The sequence below is a fragment of the Raphanus sativus genome, chromosome 5, assembly GCF_000801105.2.
Source record: "Raphanus sativus cultivar WK10039 chromosome 5, ASM80110v3, whole genome shotgun sequence".
Classification (NCBI taxonomy): Eukaryota; Viridiplantae; Streptophyta; class Magnoliopsida; order Brassicales; family Brassicaceae; genus Raphanus; species Raphanus sativus.
This window is the reverse complement of record NC_079515.1, coordinates 8,572,702-8,598,056: the sequence shown is the minus strand read 5'-3', so window position 1 is coordinate 8,598,056 and position 25,355 is coordinate 8,572,702. Positions and strand designations below refer to the sequence as shown.

Sequence of the window (25,355 nt, the reverse complement as noted above, 5' to 3'; positions counted from 1 at the left end):
TATTAATTGTACAATTTTATTACTTATACAAGTTATATCAGTTGTGTTAGTTGTACGGTTGACATCTTAAATAGAACTTTTCATTTAGATAGACAAAATTGGCAGAAAAAATATGAACGAGATTTCACCAAAGTTGGCGTATCTAGGACCAGACTGTGGATCTACCGCCTTCGAGGCCACCTATGGAGGCATCCAAGAGCAACAAAATGCCAGCTTTGAAAAGAAGGTTTGGCTCTAGAACCTTAGCCACCAAAATTATTATTCTTTGTGTGGTCTGTGAAACTTATCTATCATAACTATTATTTGTTGTACTAGTTGTAAAATTTAGTATGAAATTATTTGTTTTAGTAGTTGTACTAGTTGCAGTAAGTATACTATTTTCAAAAAAAAATAGTTTCAACTTTTTCTCTCGAAACTTTAAGAAGTAGCTACGAAACCGGAAAATGTTTCAGAAAAATAGGATTCAAAAGAGCATATTGTAAATGATGATATAGTTACCATGACAATGTTGTACTTTCTTTGCAAATGAATGGTATAAGTAGTATTACTAGTTTAACTACATTAATATTAGTTTCACTGGTACAACTGGTTTTACTGTGATAATAATAGTTATACACAGTTTAAATATGACAATATTTGAGTTGTCTTAATATTAGATGGTAGACTTCTCACTTCGATAGTACGAGAGTAATCTTTGTTTCTTGTACCATGCCGAAAAGGAGATTGAGAATTGATGAATGAATTCACAATTAAAATGTGATAAACAATTCAAACGTAATAACACATAGTTGTATCAATTTTTAAAATGTACAATTGTGTATAAAGTTATATCAGTATCCACGTTCTCATGGTCTATCATATCACAACCTTCTTCAGACCTCAGCCTCATCGACATCATCATCCTTTTGGTTTTGAACCGTCTTCTCGTTTTGAATCTGCTCAACGTTTTCATGCATGTTCAGATTCTCAATCATAAGTTAAATAGTCCAATGAAATAGAATTATAATTTCCTTATGCTTTGGTTTGTGTATGTCGCAGGTCAGAGGAGAAACATAACATTATAAAGAAGTCTACAATACTGGTTTTGCTGCAAACGTTCAAACCATAGGTCAAGTATTGAAGAGTTCAATGACCTAGATTTCTAAATACCTATATATATGTCACAGATCGGAGGAGAAACATAACATTATAAAGAAGTCTACATGACTGGTTTGAGTATTTACCACATGTTCCATGATCATATCTTCACCGTGAACATCTGCACAATCATCTTCACTCAAATACTCATGTCAGGATCAAGAACGTCATCGTCGTCTTTTTGAACCCCCTCGTTTTCATCGTGTTGGAGCATCACCCCGAAATTTTGTTGGACGTTTGCATTCTGAACCAGATTATGCTGCACGCGTTCTGAACCAGATTATGTTGCACGTTTCCGTTCCTATTCACGTCATGCAGCTCTGGAAAGATCTCTTGGCCCGCTCCGTTTCCGCCATTTCCCTTGGGTGGTCTTCATGATTTCCATGTAGCAACCTTCTTGGCGAGTTCTTAAAGCATTGAGTCGATTATGTTATTGTTATTGAGTTCTTTGAGCACTGAGTTGATTCTGCTATTGTTCTCTATTTATCTACGTTAATGAGTAAAGGAAGCTTGCAACTCAAAGTTTGAAACGACTTAGCAAAACTTGTATTACAAGAATTACGACGCATTTTTTGTCAAACAAAAAAAAAGAAATACGATGTAGTTTTCTTTCAACCGTGGTTTAAACAATCACATGATGATTATATCCTCTTTAATTATAAGATTCACACTGGAATTTTCATTGCTATTATGGCTTATGTAGATGACATAATCATCATAAGAAGTGATAACAACATACTTCCTATATTGCAGATTCAATTGAACATCTATTCTATTAAAACTGAAGTACAAATTTGAATTAACCCTAAATGTTTCTCAATAATTACAATGATATGCCATTGAGTTAATTAATATAATAAATATTATTTATTTTGGAAGTAACTGATATAATCAATGTCATTATTGTTCCACAAAATATTCCTAAAATCAGTGTCTTTGTTTCCTAAAAATCAATATCATTCACGCTAATTTAACTTAGCTTAAGGTGAGCTTAATTAATTTCAATCACACTAACCATAAATATATCAAATTTTTTTATTCTCAAAAGTTTTCTTAACTAACAAGAAATTGTACTAGCCTTAATATAATTATTATAAAATCAAGTTTATAAAATTAAAAACAAGAATATACCTTTGATATAATTGATTCTACAATTATGACAATCTATCATTTGAAATATGAGAGTTTTTATTCTAATACCATCAAATGAACGAATTCTTTTCATATTGGTACAAATCTGTACAGCTTAATCTTAACAAACAATAATCAAAGAATTAATAGCCATTTAATCTATCTTTTAAAAAATGAATGATACTATTTATGAGGTAGATTCTGAGTTGTAATCAAAGAAAAATAAAAAATTTCACTTAAAGTTAGTGATAGAGATTCCTTTCTCTTATGTTTATCATTACCGCTTTACATAATATACAAAATTTACATAATATATATGTTATATATTGTAAATAAAATCTTTAATTATTTTCATATAAACAAAAATCAAATAAAAATTGTCCACCAACATTGCTAATAAAGTTACACAATATACAAAACTAAGTTATATATTTTTTTAAATAATTTTGTTATATAAACAAAATGAAAAATTTAAATAAATTAAAATATACCCGCACGGGTGTGCGGGTTTAGGCTCTAGTCAATACTATTAAAACAGAAGGCCCTTTTTTGAGGTGCCCTTCTTTTTAAAAGTATTTACAGATCTTTGCCACTGCTTTATTTAAAACCTATGATTTTTATTAAAATCCTAAACAAATCTTTTTAATTATAACAAAATCTATTTAATCTAACAGTATTTAATTTTAAACTTTTAAAATAATCAATCGAAAATAGATACTCATATTTTAACTAATCCTTAATTTTAGGATTGATTTGTTTGTTACATTATTTTTCATCTATTTTGAAAACTTAAAAATACTTTTAACATCTGAAATTAATTTATAATTACAAAATACGTGAAAAATATTTTCAAAATTTTTAATTATTTATATGTGTTGCACTTATCATTTAAATTACTACATAAATGTGAATTTTTAATTTGAAACAAAACGTACAAAGAACTTATTTGATAAATAAATTTGTAAACTTCAAACATACTATTTAACAGCTACTCATAATACTGATACATATTATAAAATCATAGAAATAATTATTCTCTAAATCAATATGACATTAATTTGCTAAATATATGCGCTTAAAAATTATAATTTTACATAAATTTTAAATAGTTTTAAAATCAATATTTAAAATATCTAAATTAAATTAAATTTCCAAAATCAATCTACAATTAATGAGTACAATTTTTTCAGTTATTATTTACAGGTTTTTCCATTAAACATGTAAAATATTTATCGAGTACAAACAGGTCTTACAAATACATTTTTCATTTCTATTGTGATCTAAAAACGAGTTAATAATTTTATCAGAAAAATCAATACTATTAAAACACAAGAGACTTTTTTTTAAACCATCTTGAAGTTTTGAAGTATTTATAACTCCATGCCATTGATATATTTTTAATATACTTTTTATTTAAATCAAAACTAAATCTATTTAAACTTAACTAAATCTACTTAATCTAACAATAGAATCTCATACTTAAACTAGCCCTTAATTTTAGCATGAAATTGTTTATTGTATATTGTTTTTTTCTATTTTATAAACATAAAAATATTTCAATATATTTTTAATATACGAAATTAAATTATTATTATTAGAAAATGTGAAAATATTAATATCTTAAAATATTTATGTATTGCAGTTATCATTTAAAATGGCCACATAAATGTTAATTCTTATGTTATCTGATACATATTTTAGTTTTATAATTAACCTTTCAAATATATAATATAACATTAGCTTTAATTTGTTTTTTTTTATTTTTACAAGAAACGACCAAAATTAAAATTGAGATCAATATATATGATTTAGGCAATTTTTTTTAAAAAAAATCAGTTAATTTAATACGGTCACAATTTAAATCATTGTATATTTATTTAATAAAAAGAAAATATTTAAATATTTAGGATTTATCAACCATACATCAACATAACTTATATCTCAGACCAAAAATTTAGGATTTATCAACCATACATTAATTTATTAAATATTTTACATAGACATTAAATTTATAAATTAACAAAGCACATAATGTTAAAATACAGTTTAACATTGTTTAAGTGGAATTTTTATAGAAAAAAATATTAATATAAACTCATTAAGTTTAACAACTTTTAAATAGGTTTTCGGTTAAAAATATTTATTAAATGTGATTCTACTTAAAGTTAGTGAAGACCATATTAACCCATATATATATAAAATTATTTTTTGAACATTTTTCAAAAAATTTGTTCGGCTTTCAATGCGGGTTGAATTTGATATTGGTTTTTAGATTTAACACGTTATAAACCATTCGATTATATAGGTCAGGTCTAATAGAGTATCAAACTTGATATTCGGGTCAATTACGAGTCAGGTTTTCTGGATACGAGTATTCTTGATTAATTATATTAGTTAACTATGAAAAAATATAATATGTTGTATACTTTAGAAAAAAAATTTAAATTAACTTCTGAAATGCATATGACACAAATGTATAGTTATGCAACTTGACATATTTAATATAGTTATCAAAAATTATATTTAACTAATACTAAAACACAAATATGATTATAAAAAACATCACAAATATAAAACTAAAATTTTCAAAAAAATTAAAACAGAAAATACCCGTCCTTTGATAGGACGGGTCATGCTATATGCAGACCCGTCATGCTATATGCAGACCCGTCATGCTATATGATAGGACGGGTTGGTAGATATTGGATTGCGGGTACCCACCGATCCGAAAAGTATTTAAAAAAAAAGTAAAAAGAAAAGTAAACACTTTTAAAAATATATGGTAATTTTTAAAAAAAATTAAAGAATATATAATTTTTATTATAAATATATTTTTATTTTTATAATAACTAAATTAAATAATTATTTTTTAAAAATTTATAATCCGCAGATAACCGCAAAATTAAACGGGGAGGATGCCGATATAAATTATTTGTTTGCGGATTGTACGAATCATATTTTTGACCAAAACAAAATTGAAATCTGCAGGTTGGCGGGTTCGACCGGCAACTCAGCCCTAACCGAACGTATACCGGATCAATTTTTTTAATTTCTACTATTTAATAAAATATATTTTTATTAACATTTACACACAAATATGATTATAAAGAAAAGTACAAATATAAGCAGAAAGAAACACAAATATAAAAATCAAATTAAAAGAAAAAACATACCCGCCCTCTAAAGGGCGGGTCAGAATCTAGTATTCTATTAAAAGAGGAACATTCTAAAAAAATCTAGTTATACAAGTTGTTTGGACCTTTTCATATTAGACTTAATTTTTTTGGTCTTACAATTACTTACTCTAATTATACACAATTAATAACTCCAACTACCTTTTTGTGTTACAATGAAATTAACTAAACCCCCTAAAATCGTGGGATCACAATTTTTCTTTGCGTAGGATATTTATGTCACTAAGATCACAATCATATATAATCTAAAGTAATATTCCATATTCTATATATCTACTAATAATATCATTAAACGTATTGTATCATGACATCTTACATTATATAGTTTCAAATATTAAAAAATTAAAATTTGATTTTTAAAATTCGTAAATCATATGTTAAAACAAAATTATATATATGTAACATTAACTTAATTTTTATAAAAAGTATTATGATAAAAAAAATTATTAAGAAAGTTCAAAAATACTAAAAATCCTACAAATATGTACTGAATTAGTTAAAAAAATTCCACCAAGAAAATCTTAAACCATGTCAATTTAACAAATATAACTCTTATAAAATATACACAAAATATAATGTGAGAGTAGGTTTGGATATTCGGGTATTCGGGTATTTGGATCGGTTCCTTTCTATCTTGGTTCTTTGTGTCCTAAACATTTGGATTAAAATAGATATTTTTTTTATTCGGATTTAGGTCGGTTCCTTTCATGTTCTGATCGGTTTGGAATCATAATTCAAATAAGTGTAAAATACATGTTGTAATATTTGAGTACTTAGCAGGTCTAGGTCAGTTCAGATATTTAAGTTTTGAAAAAGATGGAAGTACCCCAAAACCTGAATAATGATCTGAAACTTGAAAAATATTCGAGAACCCAACAAATACCCAAAATAAATTCAAATACACAAAAAGATCTGAAATACTTCCCGAGATATAAGCCCAGAAACCGAAAGTATCTAAACTTTTAGCTGAATAGCCAAATATATTTTTGAAAAAAAATCTAAAATTTTACATGAAACTTGAAAGAATAACTGAAAACTCAAACCCAAAAAAATATCTAAAATACTTAAACATATCTGAAATACCCAAATATACGTAATATTTACAAAACCTTTCATATGATTTGGGTACCCGTCATGGTCTTGGGTAGGATCTGTACCGAACCAAGAACTACTGGTCCAAAAATTACCCAATATGTACATTTCAATGGATCCGGATCCGATCAGTTTTTTTGGAATCGAATAAATGCCTAGGCTTGAGAAAGAGAGAGAGAGACATACAAAAAAATCTCAAATAAATTAATTCATAAATTATATAATTTTAGACAGATTCTCTTCTTCTATATAATACGATTCTGTAACATAGTAATGTACACGAATTACAAAATACTAATTTCATATTAAACTTTATCTATAATCCAAAAAAAATCCGCGCTTTCGGATAATGGTCTAAATCCCACAAATACACTAGATACGATTAGATCTCAGGTATGATCCATACCCGAACCGAGACCCACATATCCACAAATATCCAATAGGTACTTTTCCCTAGATCCAAACCCAAACCAAATCTATATTTCTAGATTAGTTTCGACTGAGTTTTTTGGATTTTGATAAAATTTTCATACCTGAGAATGTGATACATAAGAATGTACATACAAAATTTCAAATAAATGTATATAATTTTAAATGAATTCTCTGTTTCGATATAATACATATTTTGTAATATAATACTGTACAATCTCAAAATACTAATTCATATCAATTTTTTTAATCCCACAAAATCCGCGCTTTCGAAGCGCGGATCAAAATCTAGTGATTTCTTTAAGATCAAAAAGATCTTGGTAATCTCCAATACTTTTTTGGTCACGAAATTGTTCGATCCTCCAAAATTATTTCAGTCTGTCAACAAAAGTATGTTTTGGAGCTCTTATAGATACATAATTCCTTGGTCGTAAACCATACTCCATATCTAAGAATCTTAATCATTCATTGCACAAAGATAATACTCCTCTCTTGACAGATGCAGAGGGGTAACAGACGATTAATGGACAAGCTTTTATATCTCTTTTCAACTTGTCCTGACATCGATATGTTGTCACTAAACTTTGCCATTTCTGTTAAGCTCCCAGAGAGGTACATTGCCAAGCTGCTTGTGAGATTCTCAGGTATCTCAGTGGAAGTAATGGAGCATGTCTTTTCTTTTTATCTGACCCGAATCTTTCAGTCAGTGGTTTTACTGATTTAGATTGGATAGTAGATCCATATATTATACTATCTGTTTCAGCTTATGACACTTTTCATTGACCTCAACTGAGGCTTGGATATAGAACTATGTGTTTTGCTACAAAAGAATTTATCTAGCTTACGAGTATTCTGAAGGATCTCCATATACTTTCACCTTTCCTTTTCCAATTTTCCCGGTTCATTCTCATATTATATATATACTCATTTTACATATTCTACACAATAATTGAAGATGAACTTTATTTACTCTTTCCTCTAAAAGGGTATGTGCCGTCTCCACACGTAACACAAGCGACTTGTGTTCATTGAAAGAGTGAAGTTCAAGAGTGTGTGTTGCGTATTGAATCAGCTCGTCTTCATGAGCCCCAAATCTCAACTCTAAGCTGATGTTGATTTAATCTCATCGACGCCATACATAGAAGTGGATTTTCTTTATATTTCTATTTATATCTATACTATTAAAGTACAATCACATTTGGATTTTTTACTAAACATGCCCTTTCTTTAACTCACATTGTTTATTTCATTAAGGGCAATCAAGTAATATTAATAACATATCTATATTGGGTCATTTTTTTTATCCAGTCCACTCCCCACATCAGATCTTTTTTGGGCCATTTGGGCCGATCAAGAAATCATATCCAATTTTTATTTTTTCCTCCAAGTTCAAATAATTTATTTTCAATCATTCTTAATATTTTGTGTAGTGAAAAAAAATTAATCACTTAATTATTATGTTTTTTTCTTTTTAATATAACTTAAGCATTCATAAAAAATTTTGAATTTTTTCATTGAAAAGTATAAATCTTTATTAAGAGTATATAATTTTTTATTTAAAAAATTAACAACATAATAAAATTAAGTTATACCAACTTAGTTCATTAAAAATAAACTTTAATTTTCTAAACATAAATACTCATTAGACCTGAACGTTCGGGTATCATGTTTTTCGGGTTTTGAAATTAAACTCCATTCAGATATTATAAAATTTTGGGTCGGGTTCGAGTCGGATCTTTTCGGGTGGGTTCGGTTCTCATGCATAAGAACCTGAAAATAACCAAATAACCAAAGTATCTAAAACGGGTTTGGTTATTTGTACTCAAAGTAACCAAAGTATCCAATTCGGTTCAAATTTTTGTATCCAAATTACTCAAAAGTAACCAAAAATAACCAAAAATATCCAATCTATACAGTTTTTTGGATAAACTTTTATCGAAACTATCATATTTTATCCAAAAATACTCAAAAGTATTGAAAATAACTACTATATTTAACTTATAATATTAATTTAAAATATTAAAATAATTATAAATATAATTATAGCATAGATTTTTAGATATATATATATATATTCACATTTGAGATATCTTCGGGTACTCATTCGGTTCTCGGTTCGGGTCGGGTTCGGGACCGGTTCTTCGGATATAGCAATTTAGAATTCATTCGGATATTTACCCCGGGTCTGATCGGGTTTGGAACCCTGATTTTCGGGTCGGTTTCAAGTTGGTTCTTTGGATCCGGATATTGTGCTCAGGCCTATACTCATTTAAAATGAAACACGATAAAGAAAAATAAAAGGCTTAAGCCTTTTATAAAAAAACAAATATATGAAAATATGACATTTACTAAATATTTGTCAATTTTTAAAAAAATAAAGGAAAATAAATCCGCGCTGTAATTAAAAAAAATAAAGGAAAATAAACCCGCGCTTTGAAAGCGCGGGTCAAAATCTAGTTAGACAAATTACAATCTCTTTATCTCGGACCAGACAACTCAACATATCATGAAGATTCTCAGTAGAACCAAAGGATCCAATCAGAGGTGGGATGAGAAGACAGCTCCACTTCCTGCCTGATAATTTCCACTCTCTGCCACTCGTCCGGTTTCTCAGCCAACCGTCATCTTCAAGCATTCGAACAACAACGTCAGACATCTTAGGACGTTCCATTGGTGAGCTCTGTGTGCAGAGAAGATCCACTTGTATGAACTGTTCTACTTGTGTTTTTGTGTAATTTACGTGCATATCAGGATCCACAAGCATCTCCACAGTTTTTTCTCCTTCAAAAGCCATCTCATTTCACGTGAGAAATAAGATCAATTGAGATATTTAAGCTTTGCGAGTTTATTAATGGGCTCTAACAGATAATCAGTACCCAATCTAGAAGCATAACGTCATCGTCATTGGCCAGTCTTGCAAGATCAAAAGCTCTCTGAACTGTGATCAGTTCCAAAAGCATGATTCGTAGCCATAAACATCGGTTTTCTTTGAAGATTTTCTGGTACTCAATGTGTCCAATAGTCCCACGTACAGCCCTAATAGTCCCACGTACAGCCCGTGTCTTTATAATCGTAGCTAAACCGAAGTAGCCTACCACAGCTTCAAACTCTTCGTCCGGCAGAAAATTAGCAGCTTTCACATCATAGGCGAATGATTTTTTGGGTCGCAATGATCATGAAGATAAGACAAACCCCTCCTAGCGCAGTTTGATGTCTTATTAGCCAGGCTAAAGGTAACTGTGATGGTAGACGTTCTGCAATCCATTTCAAGAAATTGAAAAAGATGGATAAAACATTTTATTTGCAAACTCTAAACACTGAGGTTACCTCTCAAACAAGAAGCAACACTTCCATTAGCCATGTAAGGGGTAAACAAGCAATCTCTCGGTAACCTAAGAAGATTTCTGTGAACAGCCATGCTTATCATCTCCACTTCTGTTTGAAACTGGAGATGGCCACCTGGTGTGAGCTCTTCTTTAAGCTGTTTGACTGCCACAAGTGTTCCATCAGCGAGAAACGGCCTTTGAAGACTTTACCGAACCCACCTCGTCCCAAGATGTTTTTTTTATTTGCTGAAACTCATGGGTCCTCTTTGGCTGCATCATTAATAATAGTTACTTACTAAACCAAATTCTCCAATAAAAAAAAAGAAGCTTTGGACTATTTTAACTAATCAGGAACATCAAAGAAGAAGTCTTGAGGTTTTCTCCTACGCCACCAAACAAAAGCCAATGCAGGGGCAGCAAATAGTAAAGGAGCCACTCCTCCCGCAATGGCTCCAGTTAGAACTATATCCACCTTAATAATAAAACAAAAGTTTTCTTTTACAAAAAATTTAGCGTAACAACCAATAGTGAACTATTCATAAAACAATACCTTGAGTGAGAACAATGGTGGAGGGAGGAGGAGAAAATTGGGGAGATCCAGGGCAAGGACTGCTCGTAACTGGGCCGCATAGTACTACTACTGCCTGAACTGATTTCAATAGCAGATTCCATCATGGGATCTTCTTCGGCTTCACTCTTCTCAGCAGTCGAGCTTCTAAGAGAAAAAAAAAACAAAAAAGGATGATTAGAGAAAGAAAATGATAAGACATACTTGCTGAGACAGAGCAGAGCTACAGAGCCATGAAGACCAACTCTTAGATTATTGATTACTTGTTCTCTATTCTCAAGAGTTCAAACTTGTACCATTCTTTCCCGTCTCACTAATACACTTCATTAAACGGAATTTATGGTCTCTCGTTCATATATTTTTTTCTCTCATCATGAAAGTCATGTAACAAATGTCGATCAAGTAAAGCATGGCATGGCGTGACAGTTTGGAGTCTTGTCACAAAAGTGATTCTCATACAGTACCATCTCAGTAGTTTCATCCGCTTTAGAGTTTAGCAGAAGATGTATAATTAGCATAAAACAGACATAATGCAAAGGAGTGGGATGCACATTTTGAAACCATACTAACCACCTTGTCACACATTTTTATTTAATCCACAACGGATTGTTATGATTTCATTAAAATAAGTAGGAATAACAACAATATGCGATAAAATGACCATCCAAAGTCAACAATATGGCAATAAAATAACCATCAAACCTCTTGTATGATGATTTCATTTACAGGGTGGCTTGATGACTAAAGAAGCAAGACTACGACAAATCTCCTTTTTGACATCGTTCAAGAGAGGCCTAACCAGCTCACGAGTAATAGTTTTATCAAGTTTTATCACTTGAGAACCACTTGTTGTGTCAAAGAGAGACTTCCACAAGGGAAGAAGAATCTCAGACTCTATTGCTTCCCTAGCAAACCCATTTGCCTCCGAAACATGCTTGACAGGCCTCAAATTCTCCTCTAGCTTCTTCAGCTCTTGGTTGTATTGTTCAAAAACAGAGGGTTTCACTAGGCAACCGATTTCGAGAGTGGAAACAATGTGAGCCAAACCTCTGATCGCAGAAACAAAATCCTGTTGAAACGTCCTCATCAGTTGTGATTGACTGGATTTTCCACCATCGATGTAGACTCTGTTCTTGGGTCTGATATAGGTTGCAAACACCTGTTGTGTAACACGCCACAGCCGTCCTACAACGGGACCGCGACGATCCATCTTTGTTTTAAACAATATCCAAAAACAGAAGTGTGTCATACAACGTCTGTCGTCGGATAATATGAACATTGCTTCAGCCATAAAGAGCGAGAGCTCAACTCCGAGTCGCACAACTTCTTCTTTCTGCTCCTTCTCTTTGGCGACATCAGCAGTAGTCCTGTAAATATATAATTATAAGAAAAAAGTAAGGGGTTTAAGACATCCTCTCAAAGGGAATGAATATCACACTGACCCATTAGTGAAAGGGGAACATCCAGCCTGTGGTAGTTTCTTTGTGTGATCAGTCATCTGTTTCAAGATATAAATCTAGCAATATATATATATATATATGGAGAAGAACCCTAGATCGTAACTGTAGCCTTTAATTTTTTATCGACTGAAAACTTAACTATTCGAATCAGGCTTATCGATTCCTATTTATCCTTTTTTTTTTTGTTGAGACGGTCAAAACTGATTTGTCATCTCACCGCCTCCGTTTACGGGTTTAGCATTTATCTAAGATTAATGTAGATAAAAAAAAAAAAAAATCTCAACCATTCCCACAATTATCTTAACCGTTTTTTAGAATTTGATTCCTCCATATTCACTATTACAATCATACCAAGAGAATAAAGGAGCCAGAAAACGGTAAAGCTGGTACAAGGGACACAACTTGTGTAACGCAAGACATGCAATCAAAAAAGAACAGCGAAGTGTTTTAAGACCATAACATAAGAGAAGATGGAGTTACCTGTAGGGCAGCCTAATAAGGTTATACAGAATCGAAATATGTGTTCCATTTCCAATTATCCCGCCAATTCTGCTTACTCCTTTTTGTATCCGGGCCGTAAATACAAAAAAAAATATATATATTTTCTCCTTCTTAATCGAACCACAAAACAAAACAAAGACTTCAACCAGTGAACATTTGATGAACAAGAGAAAAAATAAACAAAATTTATTTGAATAACTGAATAAATAAACATAAAAAAATCATTTTGTTTCTTATTAAATCTAGAGAGATATTTCTTAGAACTTTAAGAATCAGAAATGAAACCCAATGTGTTAGTAATCTGACAAAATTTCAACGTAACTGGCATAAAATTTGAGAAACAATAGATTTACTATTGTTTTGAAAAATCGTGTTTAGCAACTCTAACCAAATTGTTTAAAGAGTAAATTGGATTTAAGAGACACATTCAGATTTGTTACTCTAGGATTTTAGGATCATTTTTTGGGGAAATAGGATTTTGATTTTCTATAAATACCATAGTACCCTTCATTTAGCAATTAAGTTAAATTATTTTTATTTTTTATAATTTTCGTTTATTATTTACCTAATTAAAATAGTAAAAATCAAAATAATTATTTTAACTTAAGTGAAAATAGTAAAAAATAAGAAATAGTAAAAAAAAAGATAAAAAGGGGAAAAGGGGATTTCCCCAACCCTAATTTCATCGATTTCACGATTTCATCCTCTTCTTTGGAGGTCCCCTCTAATGGCGATTCTTCAACTGAACTGAGAGCTGCCTTGTTCTTCGGTTTCTTCTGTTCTTCGATCTCTCCGCCGTTGTCCCTTCTATCTCTTGTCTCTAATCTCCTAAACCGCATCTCCCTCTTCGATATCTTCAGTTCTTCCTCTTCGTCTGTTATCACTTAGACGAAATCCGACTCTTCCTTCTCACAAGGTATTAGATTACTTATTTTGTTTCTCATCTTACACGATTTGCCTTTGATTTGCGATTTGTCTTCAATTTTAAAAGGATTTGCGATTTGTCTTTGATTTGTCTTCCCTTGCGATTTGGCTTCAGTTTGTCTTCATTTGTGATTTGTCTTCGATTTGTCTTCATTTTAAAAGGATATTTCTTCGATTTGCGATTTGCCTAGTATCTTTGAGAGAAAATTCATCACTTCAAAACTTGTACTTGTTGTTGTCCGATTGCTTATATCTCAATTGTAGCTTTGTTTTCTTTGATTGACCTTTGTTTCTTGGGTTAGTTAATCATCTAGTACATCACTTGACATCTTATACTTGTTAACTTTGATTGAACTTTGTTCCTCGGGTTTGTTCCTCGGGTTTGTTCTTCACTTGACATCTTCTACTGTTGTTGTCCGATTTTTGAGATTGATAAACTTTACATGTTCAACTAACAATTGTTTTCATGCCTTGTAGATATGTCTGAGGAGCTACCAAAGAGGATTTTTAATGAGGGCGACGAGCCCCAAGTGACTCAGATCAATAACAACTGCAGGATCGACTACATTATCAAGAAGTTCGAGAAGTGGATGCCAAAGGAGTTTGCTGATGTGAAGAAAGATCCGATTTTCTCTCAGGTTTTCAAGCTTCATGAGAATGGTCTTGGCTACTCCGCGAGAGTGATACACAGCATCTTGTGCAGGGAGCTTTTGACTTACATGATGCACGAGCTATGGTTTGTTTTCGCGCGAAGGCCACATCGATTTTCACTCCAAGAGTTCCATGCAGTGACCGGGTTTGAGTGCAGGACTAGTCTTTCACTTAAGATTGACTTAGAAGACTATGCTTATGACGGTGGTTTCTGGAGCAAGGTCTTGAAGAGGAAAGATGAATCCATTACACTCTTCAACCTGTGGAATAAGGACAAGGCAGCTGTGATGAAGTGGAAGAATGCAGATCGCATTAGACTCATCTACTTGGCCATCATTCTCTGTGTGGTTTTGGCGAGAGATGAGAAGGCCAATATCCCCCTCAAATACATCACACTGGTCATGGATCTCGAGAAGTTTCGGAAGTATCCTTGGGGAGTTGCGGCTTACGACCTTCTCTGCAGTTTGATAGCCAAAAACCGTCACAAACTGAAGGAGAAGACAACAAGTTATGTGTTAGATGGATTCTCCTACGCCTTACAGATTTGGGCTATGGAAGCTGTACCAAAGATTGGGAAGCTTTGTGGAAAGAAACTGGACAAAAGCTTTGCTAATGGTCCTAGATGCATCAACGGGAGGGGAGCTGCAAAGGTTTCATATGATGAGATCAATAGGCTGGAGCAAATCTTTACAGCAGAGGTAATTTTTTGTATTTAAAATGACTCTTCCATGCGGTTTGAAATGAGTTCTTAGGATCTAACTTTCATAACTTTTCTTGTGTAGGATGTCAGCTACCCATACATCTCATGGGAAGGGAATATGGTTATAATCCAAAGTCAGGTTTTTCGCAGAGATGATGATGTCGAGGATGACATGATCAATGTTGTGATGGAGTTGATACGGGCTAAGCATGACTTCAGTGAGCATATTTGGGAATTTGAAGAAACTGAGGTTTCTTTAGATCTTAATGATGACGCACCAGCGAATGTTGAAGCAGCTGAGAGTGAGGAAGAGTTCGAGACTCCACAAGGAACAAATAACCTAAGCTCTACATCAAGAAGGGGTAAGAAGAGGGTCCGTGATCGTGGTATGGAAAAAAGGAAGCATAAGGTTCTCTCTAGTGCACCAAAGCAAGCGCCTTTTAACGAAGACATGAAGGCTTTCGTGACACAGTTGTTTGAAGACAACTTCTCTGCAATGGAAAAGAGGCTACAGAAACAGATGTCCGAGACATTTGAGCAAATGAAGTCGGACCTCATTGCTTCCCGAAAAGAAGCAAGCGTTGAAGTTGAGCATGGAGGGCCTTCACCGTCCAAGGCAACAACGAGCCAACCACCGTTGAGGAGGTCCACACGAGGGGTAAAGAAACTCTAATCTTCGCCAATCTCTGCAATGTTTTTTTCTCTTGTTTATTAGATGGTTTCGGTGTCTGTTTGTGTTATTGTCTTATATGATATCGGCCTGGATTTTGTTGTGTTTTATAAGGTCTCGGTTTGGATGTGTGCTTGATGTGTAAGTGTCTTGTTTGAAATTTTTGTAATGGTTGTGAACTTGTACTAAGATATTTATGTAATGGTTTATTAATGTGATGGATATGTGGTGTTATTTTTGTGTTGTTATGTAATGGTGGTGAACTTGTACTAAGATATTTATGTAAGTGTCTTGCCATTGTGTCTTACAGGAAGCATTTGCGAGTCCAGTTAAATTCAGTCAAGACGATGATATCTTTCGAGGGATAGATACTCAAGGCGTTGAAAATCTTTCTCAGGCTTCGCATGTGCCCGAAGTTGATCCATCTCAGACAGATAAAGAAGAAGATTGGTGGACTTCAATGACTACAACGCGAGGTTCACGAGCTAAAGACAAGACACCACCTCCGTCACAGTGGAAGAAATGGTCTAAAAGAAATGGCAAAGGACTTCAGCTTAGTGATGCACCATTGCCACAAGATGATTCTCCTGAGTCGCAACTGTATTATTTCTCTGAAGAATCATGGGACAGATTCACGCAATGGTCTATGAATCCCATACCTTTGCAAATTGGTCCTACAATCTTCAATTCGACTGTAGCTACAAGGATAGTATGTGCTGGAAAATGGCTTGGAAACGACGTAATAATTTCTTTCTTTTGCTAATTTGATGGATATATCTTCCTTGGTGCTGAGTTTATTTAAATTTTCAATGTTCAGGAAATGGATGCTTATATGTTTATATGGCGAGTTAACACATCTTTGGGACGTTGGGGCCCAACCCGTGTTGCTTTCATGTCCGCTATTTTCAACCTCCAACTCAACGCCGCATACAATGTGTTCCACCCTGACAAGAAATCTTACCAATTGCCTGAGTTTCTTCTTGGTTACGGGAGAGGAGAACTTCCATCTCATGGGCGGACTAATCTAGTTTGGGGCGTTGATATTGATCGTCTATACTTTCCGTTGTTTGTGAACGGTAATCAACTTTGTCCTCTACACTTCCATGTTCTCTTTTATGATCTTAAATTTACTTATGTCCATTGCAGGTAATCACTGGATTGCTGTCACCGTAAACATCATTGAAAGAAAAGTGGAAGCTTTTGATTGCGGTGGGAAAAGGAATAAGAATATGCAACCCCTTGAGAAGTTTGCTCACATGATTCCTAGGATAGTGAAGGCCGTTGCACCACCTGATAAACAGAAGAAGCAACTCCTGTCACCATATACTATTGTGGAAGTCCCTATGAAAAAGAGATTGAACAAGTCATGTTGTGATTGCGGTGTATACGCACTCAAACACTTGGAGTGCCTACTGCTTGGTGTCGACATCAGCTTAATTGGAGATCGAGTGAATAATGTCTTCGGTCAATTCTTCATCCTATTCAACAGATCGACTCGACAGACAACGTGGAATTCCCACGAGATGCAAGTGCGGTGAGAAAGTGGGTCCTTTCACTTCGAAAACATTGAAAAATCCGGGAAGATTATTCCATTGTTGTCCGATGGGATCTGAGATGGTAAGTCGTGTACTTATAGATATGTGTCCTCGTTTTAATCTTACTAACTGTTGGATGTTTTTGATGAAGGACAAAACCTATCTGTTCAAGTGGACTGATGAGTCAGTTGTTGAGGAGGTTGAAGATTTCCAGGAACTGTTTGACGTGTTGCTCGTCGACACTTCCGAGATTCAGAGATCAATGCAAGCTTATGAGATGAGGCTGAAATGCCATGAGAGTAGAATTGTTGAGATGGAAGATGTTGTTTCACGTTGCCAAGAGAAGACCATCAAATGCATTAGCGAGTTAAGGATCCTAAAAGCTTTGTTTCTGTGTTGTTTGGTGATGATCTTCATCTACTTTAACTATGCATGATGGTCATGTGTGACCTTAATTTGTTCTGTTTTATTTTGTGAAATAAGTTCTACACTATGTTGCTTCTTCTTTGTTGGTGATAAACATCTAATAGAACCAATATTGGGCGAAATACGAGATTGTCATAAACAAATTGTCAACTTTTTTCTAAATCAAAGATCCATCTGTCTCAAAGGAAATAAGAAAAAAAAACAGAACACACATAAAAAATAAATGGGTAAATCGCAAGTTCCCCTCTTGTGTCCTTCGTTACCACAACGGCTGCACTTGTGCTTTTTATTCTTGCTTGATCCTTGAGAAGCTTTAATCTTGTCTTCTACTGTTTCATACCTTCTCTTCACGGGTCGACCAGCACTCTTTCTTGAATCTGGTGGCAACACCTTTGTACTTTTAACCTTTGCTGGGACATTCCAGTCAGACTCTGGGACTGCTATTGGATTAATGGACTCCTCATAGGCTTTTCTTCACGTTGCAGTGGTGTATACATCATCAGTAAAACTGTGTACTTCCCTTCCTGCGTAAAAACAAGTCAAAAAATGACCAAAGTATGAAAAATCCTAAATTGACAATAGAAAATTGAAAATGTCTTTTTTTGCCAATTCTCCCTTGTTTAAATCATATTTAATGTTTCTTTAGTAAACCATAAAACACTTTTTGTTTACAATTTGATAGGTTTTCGCTTATTTGCTAGGTGAAAATTTTACTTTTAACTGATTTTTTCTTCAATTGAAAGGAAATGAATAGACCTCTCGGTAGTAGTATACGAGACCTGAAGCAAGAAAGTAAAAAACACAAAAAAAAAACCTCCTTTAATTGGATGTTCTTGGAGAGAAAACCTAAACCGAAAATAAACAACACATATTTCCTTTGTTTTTCGTTCAACTTCCCAACGAAAATAGCCTAAACTGAAATCTTGAAGGGAGAAAATATAATAAAATTGAAACGATTCCCCCGCGCAAACAGCTGCTGCAGCTGCCAGGGCTTATTCCGTGCGTCGCTGTGCTTATTAGCCGACTGTTAAACCGAATCCAAACTTGTAGTCCTTCTTCTTATGGTCAAGCTGGGGTTAAACAATCAACAGTTAGCAAAAAATAGAATCTTCCATTCAATCTCTCAGTGCAGAGAACTAAGGAGAGAACTGTGTACCTCTGCAGACATAAGAAAATTGAGTCCCATACTCAATCTTTCTTCTAGAAGAGCGGATGCAACACCGTTCGAATCTATCTTTCCCCGCACACGAGACTGATACAAAACACACATAGATTATTCAAGAAATCAAATACCCCCCTTGCTTTTCAACTCCATTACAATCCAGAGAAGAAAAAAATTGGCGAATTTACCTGTCTGAGCATGTAGTCATACCCAACGCTAGCTACAGCTTCTCTTGAAAAGTAGTTGTACATAAAATCAGTGGCAAGTGAGACCTGATCATGAGAAGAAAGGTGTCATGTTTTATATCTATACTCCATAGGGTTATAAGATGAGCTTAGTGATAAGAAGTGCATTCATTACCTTATCGGAAACCTTCTGAACATAGTTCATAGCCATAAGACCAGTGCTAGCAACTTGCCCAGAGGCGACCTGTTGGTAAAGAGAGGTTCTTAGTTACGATAAACGGTTAGAGTACTGTTCTTGAGACCAATGAGAAGACTTAATTACCATCTTATCAGTTTCGTATCTTGCAGCGTAACCTATACCCGACTTCCGAGGGACACCAACCCAGAAAACTTCCCCACCCAAAGATAGACGGGGTGTCACACTCTGTCCAATTTTTCACAAAAATACAGTTTGAGTACAATGAAACACTAAACAAAAACAAGCATCACCTCGCACATTCACCGTACCAAAAAAAATTACTATCACAGTTCTAACCTCAAAAGACTTATAAAAGATGAAAGACGACTTTTCTTATCGCCATAAAACTAACCACAAAGTGTTGATTAGAACGATTTATAGTTCATATGTCATAACTGCGTTACAGCTAGATGAATAAATTCAAATATGGGGCTAGCCCTTTTCTTAACTATATGACTTTGCGCAGAAAGATTTACAAAAAAAAAATGCAGCTGTTGCAAAGGGACAATAGTTTACTTTACCTGAATATAGTTTGCTCCAACTAGAGCATTGTTCCCAAATTGAAGTTGGGCTCTGTAGTCTGATCCCTACACAAACATGAGACAAGAAAAACTACAGATGAAGCAAACGCTAGCAAAGGTGCATCAAAAGGATGAATGTAAAGCTGGAAAAAAATCCTCACCATGTAATCAAAGTTGAACATTGCTTGCGACATATGAGGCTCATTTGCCAGCTGGAAAATAGCGTAAACAAAGATGTTAAATACATTATTTCAGAGATCGAATGCACACCACAGAACAAAAAAAAAAAAACAAATTATCCGGTTGCACCAATTACCTGAGCATTCGCCTTCACCATCAGCTTATCAGTTAAATCAGCCCTCACTCTTGCACTTTGTCTACCATCAGTCATAACCCTTCCAACAAGCATCAACTGCATAAACATATCTCTCTTCTTTTGTCAATTTTTCATATCTTCTTGATAGCCATAAGGATACGAAAACAAATCGATCACAATACCTTCGGGTCAATATAATTGGCACCAAACTCATAGTGGGCAGTTGGAATTTTAATCACCGTGTCAGGCGACTGAGAAGGAACTTCGGTTGGCCCCATCATTACACTGTTTCCAAAATCAATATACAGGCTTTATGAGAGAAACGCAAAAAAAAAAAGTATACATGTTTTTTTTAACTGTAAACATAATGTAACTACCTGTGGCAGAGACCAAACTTCTGATTCAACCCCTTGGTAAAGTCGAAGCGTAGACCCTCGAAAGTGTCTGGCTTTAAAGACACTGCAAACAGTAATCAAACCACAGTTAAAAACATGACAATGAACAGAGTCAAATCTGAATCAATTGAACAGAAGTGTTATTAAACCTAACTCGATTGGAACATATATATAAAATCCCTAAAACCTAATCAGAATCTGATTAGGGTTACTCCAACGGCCAGGCCTAGTTGAACTATATAAATCTTAAGAATCTCTAAGTCAATATAATCCAATGCACTAAAAAGCCAACATTCATCTCCTATCAACACAGATCAGATCACCACGCAGATTGAGATATTTTTTTAAATATAAAAGGAAATCTAGATCGAGAAGAAGTAGATACTGAACTGTAAGCTTCGCGGTGGAGTTCTTCATAGGGAACAGGGCAAGGGAGATTCGAGTAATCGACTTTCTCGTCGACTTTAGGCTTGTCGTCGATTTGAGCCGTCACGAGAGGTGGGAAAAGATCCGCCATCGCCGTCGCTACCGAAAAAAATCACTTACGGCGAGAGTAGAAGGGAAGGGAAGGAGAAGAAGAAGTGTGTTAAGGGTTTTCTCTTGTGAAGAGGATTTGGGGGCGAGAGATCCTCTTTTGGGTTTTGTTGCTTTTCAAGGGTTTTGTAGCTTTGGCCTTTTTTCCCTTTTTTTTTTTCCCAATCTCGGTTATTAGTGTTAAACCGGTTCTGGACCGTTCATTCTCCGGTCCCATCCAATTCGGGTATTAAAACAATTAATTTCATCTGGTTCAGTTAAAAAGTAAATAAAGAACATGTAATACTGTACAAACTTACTAGTTGTAAAATGTGATTATGTGAATCTAGTTACATTAACATTGCTTTATAGATCAGTTATAGGTATAGCAGTCGATTAAAGAAGCCTCGTTAGTTGAGCAAACCAAATAGGTACATTGGGGAAGAGATAGAGATGTGGAATCGCTTTGGCTCCAAAAGCAGCTTCAGCGATGAAGTCCGTGTTACGGGACTTAATCAGCAGAATGTACTCCTGAGTCCTGACATTGCTTCTCTGCATCTCTAACATTCTCGTACTTGTAAGATGTTTTCTAAAGTTTTGTTCTTTTATGTTTGTGTTAAATCATTTTGCCATGTAGTTTTTTGAATGGTGAAATGTCGTGTTAGTTTGGTTGGAATAATTAGGTTCCCATTTGAGTTCTCTAATCGTCCCATTCCCATACTTTCTCGTGTTGCACATTGTGGAAATTAGTACATCTATATTATTAAAGTTGAAGTACAAATTGAAGATGTTTGGAAACAAAGATAGTAGAATAAATGAGATATACTTGGAAACATGGATAGTAGAATAAATGAGATATGTTTGGAAACATGGATAGTAGAGATGTGTATTTTCTTTTATTTACAGATTTAGTCATTGTATTTTCAATAAATTAATAACAAATGAGAATTGTTTAGAAACATGAATAAAATATTTAATACTTTTTATTTAAAAATTTAGCCATTGTTTTTAAAATAAACTAAACAATCTTCTTTCTATATTTCTTTTTATTTATAATTCTGTCACTAAATTTACAATTCTTTATGGTAAAAATAAAAACACAAACTGAAATATAAATAGTATATTATATAAAACAATTTTTAAAAACAGTTTTATTACCTTATTTAGTTTAGTCAAATATAAAAATTTCAAGAGTTCAATTGTCAAAAAAAAAAAACATAAAATTAATAATAATTCATAGAAACCTAATGCAAAAAATTAAAATTTTGAAACATGGATAAAAGTATATCAGTTTTAAAATATACAAAATGGACTAATCTAATTACCTAAAAACATTGTTTTGTCTAAAATAATCATAAAATAAAATTTAAATTTTATATACATATTTCAAATCAGAAAAATAATTTAAAGTTGATTTATATCAAAAATTGATTTAAAATATGCATATATTCAAAAATTTATTTTTACTAAAATATTTTCCAATAACCATTATTAAAAATATTTTCAATAAATATAAGAAAAGTACAACAAAAAGATTAATTTCATATACCAACTTAAATTGTGGTTTTTATATTTCACATTAAACTTTAAGAATATAATATATGTGATTATTTATAAGATGATACATATAAAATACTATTAATTATATGATTATTTATATGATGAACTAATACAATTAATTATATGATGACATATATATGATACATAATACTATAATAGTGACTAGGGCTGGGCGTTCAGGTATTCATTCCGGTTCGTTTCAGATTTTTTATGGGTTTTGGGTTTCCGAGGTCAAATATTTCAGCTTCATTCATATATTTCTAAATTTCAGTTCGAATTATAACTAGGGCTGGGCGTTCATGTATCTATTTGGGTTCGTTTCGAATCTGTTTAGGTTTTGTTAAATTCGTTCAGGTATTTCTATATTAATTAATATATAATATGTCACATTGTTTAAACAAAATATCAATGTAAAAGTTTTGTACAGTTGCGTTCTAAAATCATTTATTTTAACAACAAGCCGGATAAATATGTTAATTGAAGAGATAATAAAACAAAACCAGAGAAACACATAGTTTACCAGAGACACTATATGTGTCAAATTTATTATAATTTTTTTACTAAAATAAACACATTCAATAATTACAAACAAATAATATATTTTATAAAAGTGAAAAATAATACCCGCGCTTTCGAAGCGCGGGTCAAAACCTAGTCTAAACTATTAAAACTGAAGTACACTTAGCTATGTTCCCTTAGTTTTGCACAAAAATTACAACTAAATGCCACTAATCAAAACACAGTAGTTTTACATCTTTTCTAACCCATTAATTTATTTTTCTAACCCATTAATTTCTTACTATTTTTTTCTATGCTAACCATATCATTCGTTGGACTTGGTCCTTATTTATGGAAACTATGAATGTAACAATTACACACGTGGTCTAACTCTGAACTTTTGATTATTGATAAGTGCTCATATCATATATAACGCATTATGACGTTTTTCAAAATAAATCCAAGGCCTGGGATTATAGTATCCATTTTGTGGCATGCAGATTAATTGGTTTAATTTTTCTATATAATTCATTTTCGTAATTGCAACAATCTATTAAACGGTTTAGCATTGTTTGTTAAACGTTGCCTATGGAGTATAGTATCAGTTGATGGCTTACAGAGTAATTGGTTTAGCAATTGCTACTTTACACCTTATCAATGATCAAACCGGTTTATTAATTGCAAACGAATTGTTTTCACAACAAACTTGATGTACAATTCAAAATAATGGTATGTACTAACCATTAAAAAAACAATTTGTATACTGAGATATCTATCTAAAATATTTATGAAAATCTAAATTTAATTATGTTGATAATCTAATAAAAAATATCCCAAAACCAGTATATAAAAACTCAATATCTATATACCTACAACCCACATATTTTTCGAGATTTTAATAACAATAAAAATATTTTAAAATATTATAGATTGTTCATAGAAATCTCTGCAATATTAAATACTTTACATATTTACACCTAAAATCTAGCATATATATATATTTGACGTGATACACTCATTTTTTTTCTTTTTGGAACACGATACACTCAGTTTTTAAAATTCATTCTTTATAAATTGCTTTATAAAATTTCTTTCCAGTTACTAACTTACAAAAAGATTCAAAGATATATAATCCCTACAATCAATGAAAAATCTAATTATTAAATACAAATTTAATTAGCACACTAAACACACCATTGTTCTTATATACAGTGAAACTTCTATAAATTAATAATGTTGGGACGACACCAAACCTATAATTTTTTATTAATTTATAGAAATTATTAATTTATCGAGATACTAATTGAACCAAAAACTTAATTTAGGACTATGAAATTATATTAATTTATGAATATATTAATTTATAGATTATTAATTTAAAAAAGTTATACTGTATTCATCTCTTACCTTCTATTTTATTTGCATCCATAAGCAATAAAAAAAAAACTTTTGTTTGTCAGGCAAATAGATTTTACCATTTTCTTCTTAGTTTTAGCGTTTCCTTCACCATAAATATTTCTTTATATTAGGCTACATGAGACCACCTTTTTTATCTCATTCAATAAGTTCTTTAACAATCTTTGTGTCTATAAAAACCAAACACACACACACACACACAAGAAAATTTTATAATCTCTTCATTTATGTAATAGAAAAATGTCTAACCTCACAGAGAAGTGTATTTTCTACGGGGAACCAATCTCCTCTAAGTATATATACCATTTGGGAAATTAGAACCCATTATTGGATAAACCAAAACCCGAACCGAAGACTTTGAATAGACTTTTACCACAGTTTTTTATATATTATACTCTTATTAGTGGACTTGGATGCAATGATCACCCAAATAATCAAACAAAACAACATCAAAATTAATCAATCCAATCAGAGACAAGGATACTAAACTCAAGTCATTTTAATCCTAAAACCATTTTTAACAGAGCAATTTTAAATGGGTTTCACTAGATAATTATGAATGTTCTTTTACAATCTAAATAAACCTAAAATCAATGTTGTTCAACAAAGCTAGGATAGAATCATACTCCCTCTGTTCCTAAAAAATAGATGTTCTAGAGAAAAAATTTGTTTCAAAAAGATAGGTGTTTTATATTTTTAATACAATTTTTGTCAACTAATAATGAAAAATTGTGAAGTTCAAAAACATTAATTGTAATTCGTAAAATCTTATTGGTTTAAAAGTATAATAAATATAAAATTACAGAA

The 25,355-nt window shown here is 32.4% G+C and overlaps 3 protein-coding genes and 1 pseudogene across 3 annotated transcripts; 1 reads left to right on the top strand and 3 right to left on the bottom strand.

Annotated features, from left to right (window-relative positions):
* Positions 1-9,377: 9,377 nt before the first annotated feature.
* LOC108825277 (somatic embryogenesis receptor kinase 2-like) lies at positions 9,378-11,176 on the bottom strand (annotated as a pseudogene).
* A 285-nt stretch (positions 11,177-11,461) lies between these two features.
* Positions 11,462-12,483, bottom strand: LOC108860171 (uncharacterized). The gene is made up of 2 exons (XM_018634073.2): positions 12,320-12,483; positions 11,462-12,244 (listed from the first exon to the last, which is right to left on the bottom strand). The coding sequence occupies exons 1-2, from the start codon at positions 12,373-12,375 to the stop codon at positions 11,596-11,598; spliced, it is 705 nt and encodes a 234-aa protein (XP_018489575.1). The 5' UTR covers positions 12,376-12,483; the 3' UTR covers positions 11,462-11,595.
* A 1,758-nt stretch (positions 12,484-14,241) lies between these two features.
* LOC108858119 (uncharacterized) lies at positions 14,242-17,754 on the top strand. Its single transcript, XM_056985624.1, has 7 exons — positions 14,242-15,111; positions 15,196-15,771; positions 15,829-15,897; positions 16,094-16,522; positions 16,601-16,859; positions 16,930-17,312; positions 17,470-17,754. The coding sequence occupies exons 1-7, from the start codon at positions 14,242-14,244 to the stop codon at positions 17,752-17,754; spliced, it is 2,871 nt and encodes a 956-aa protein (XP_056841604.1).
* A 788-nt stretch (positions 17,755-18,542) lies between these two features.
* LOC108856182 (mitochondrial import receptor subunit TOM40-1) lies at positions 18,543-21,210 on the bottom strand. Its single transcript, XM_018629922.2, has 11 exons — positions 20,952-21,210; positions 20,544-20,625; positions 20,349-20,451; positions 20,167-20,262; positions 20,012-20,062; positions 19,851-19,916; positions 19,414-19,515; positions 19,267-19,335; positions 19,095-19,178; positions 18,901-18,996; positions 18,543-18,814 (listed from the first exon to the last, which is right to left on the bottom strand). Exons 1-11 carry the CDS (start codon positions 21,076-21,078, stop codon positions 18,761-18,763), a joined length of 930 nt encoding a protein of 309 aa, XP_018485424.2. The 5' UTR covers positions 21,079-21,210; the 3' UTR covers positions 18,543-18,760.
* Positions 21,211-25,355: the final 4,145 nt, after the last annotated feature.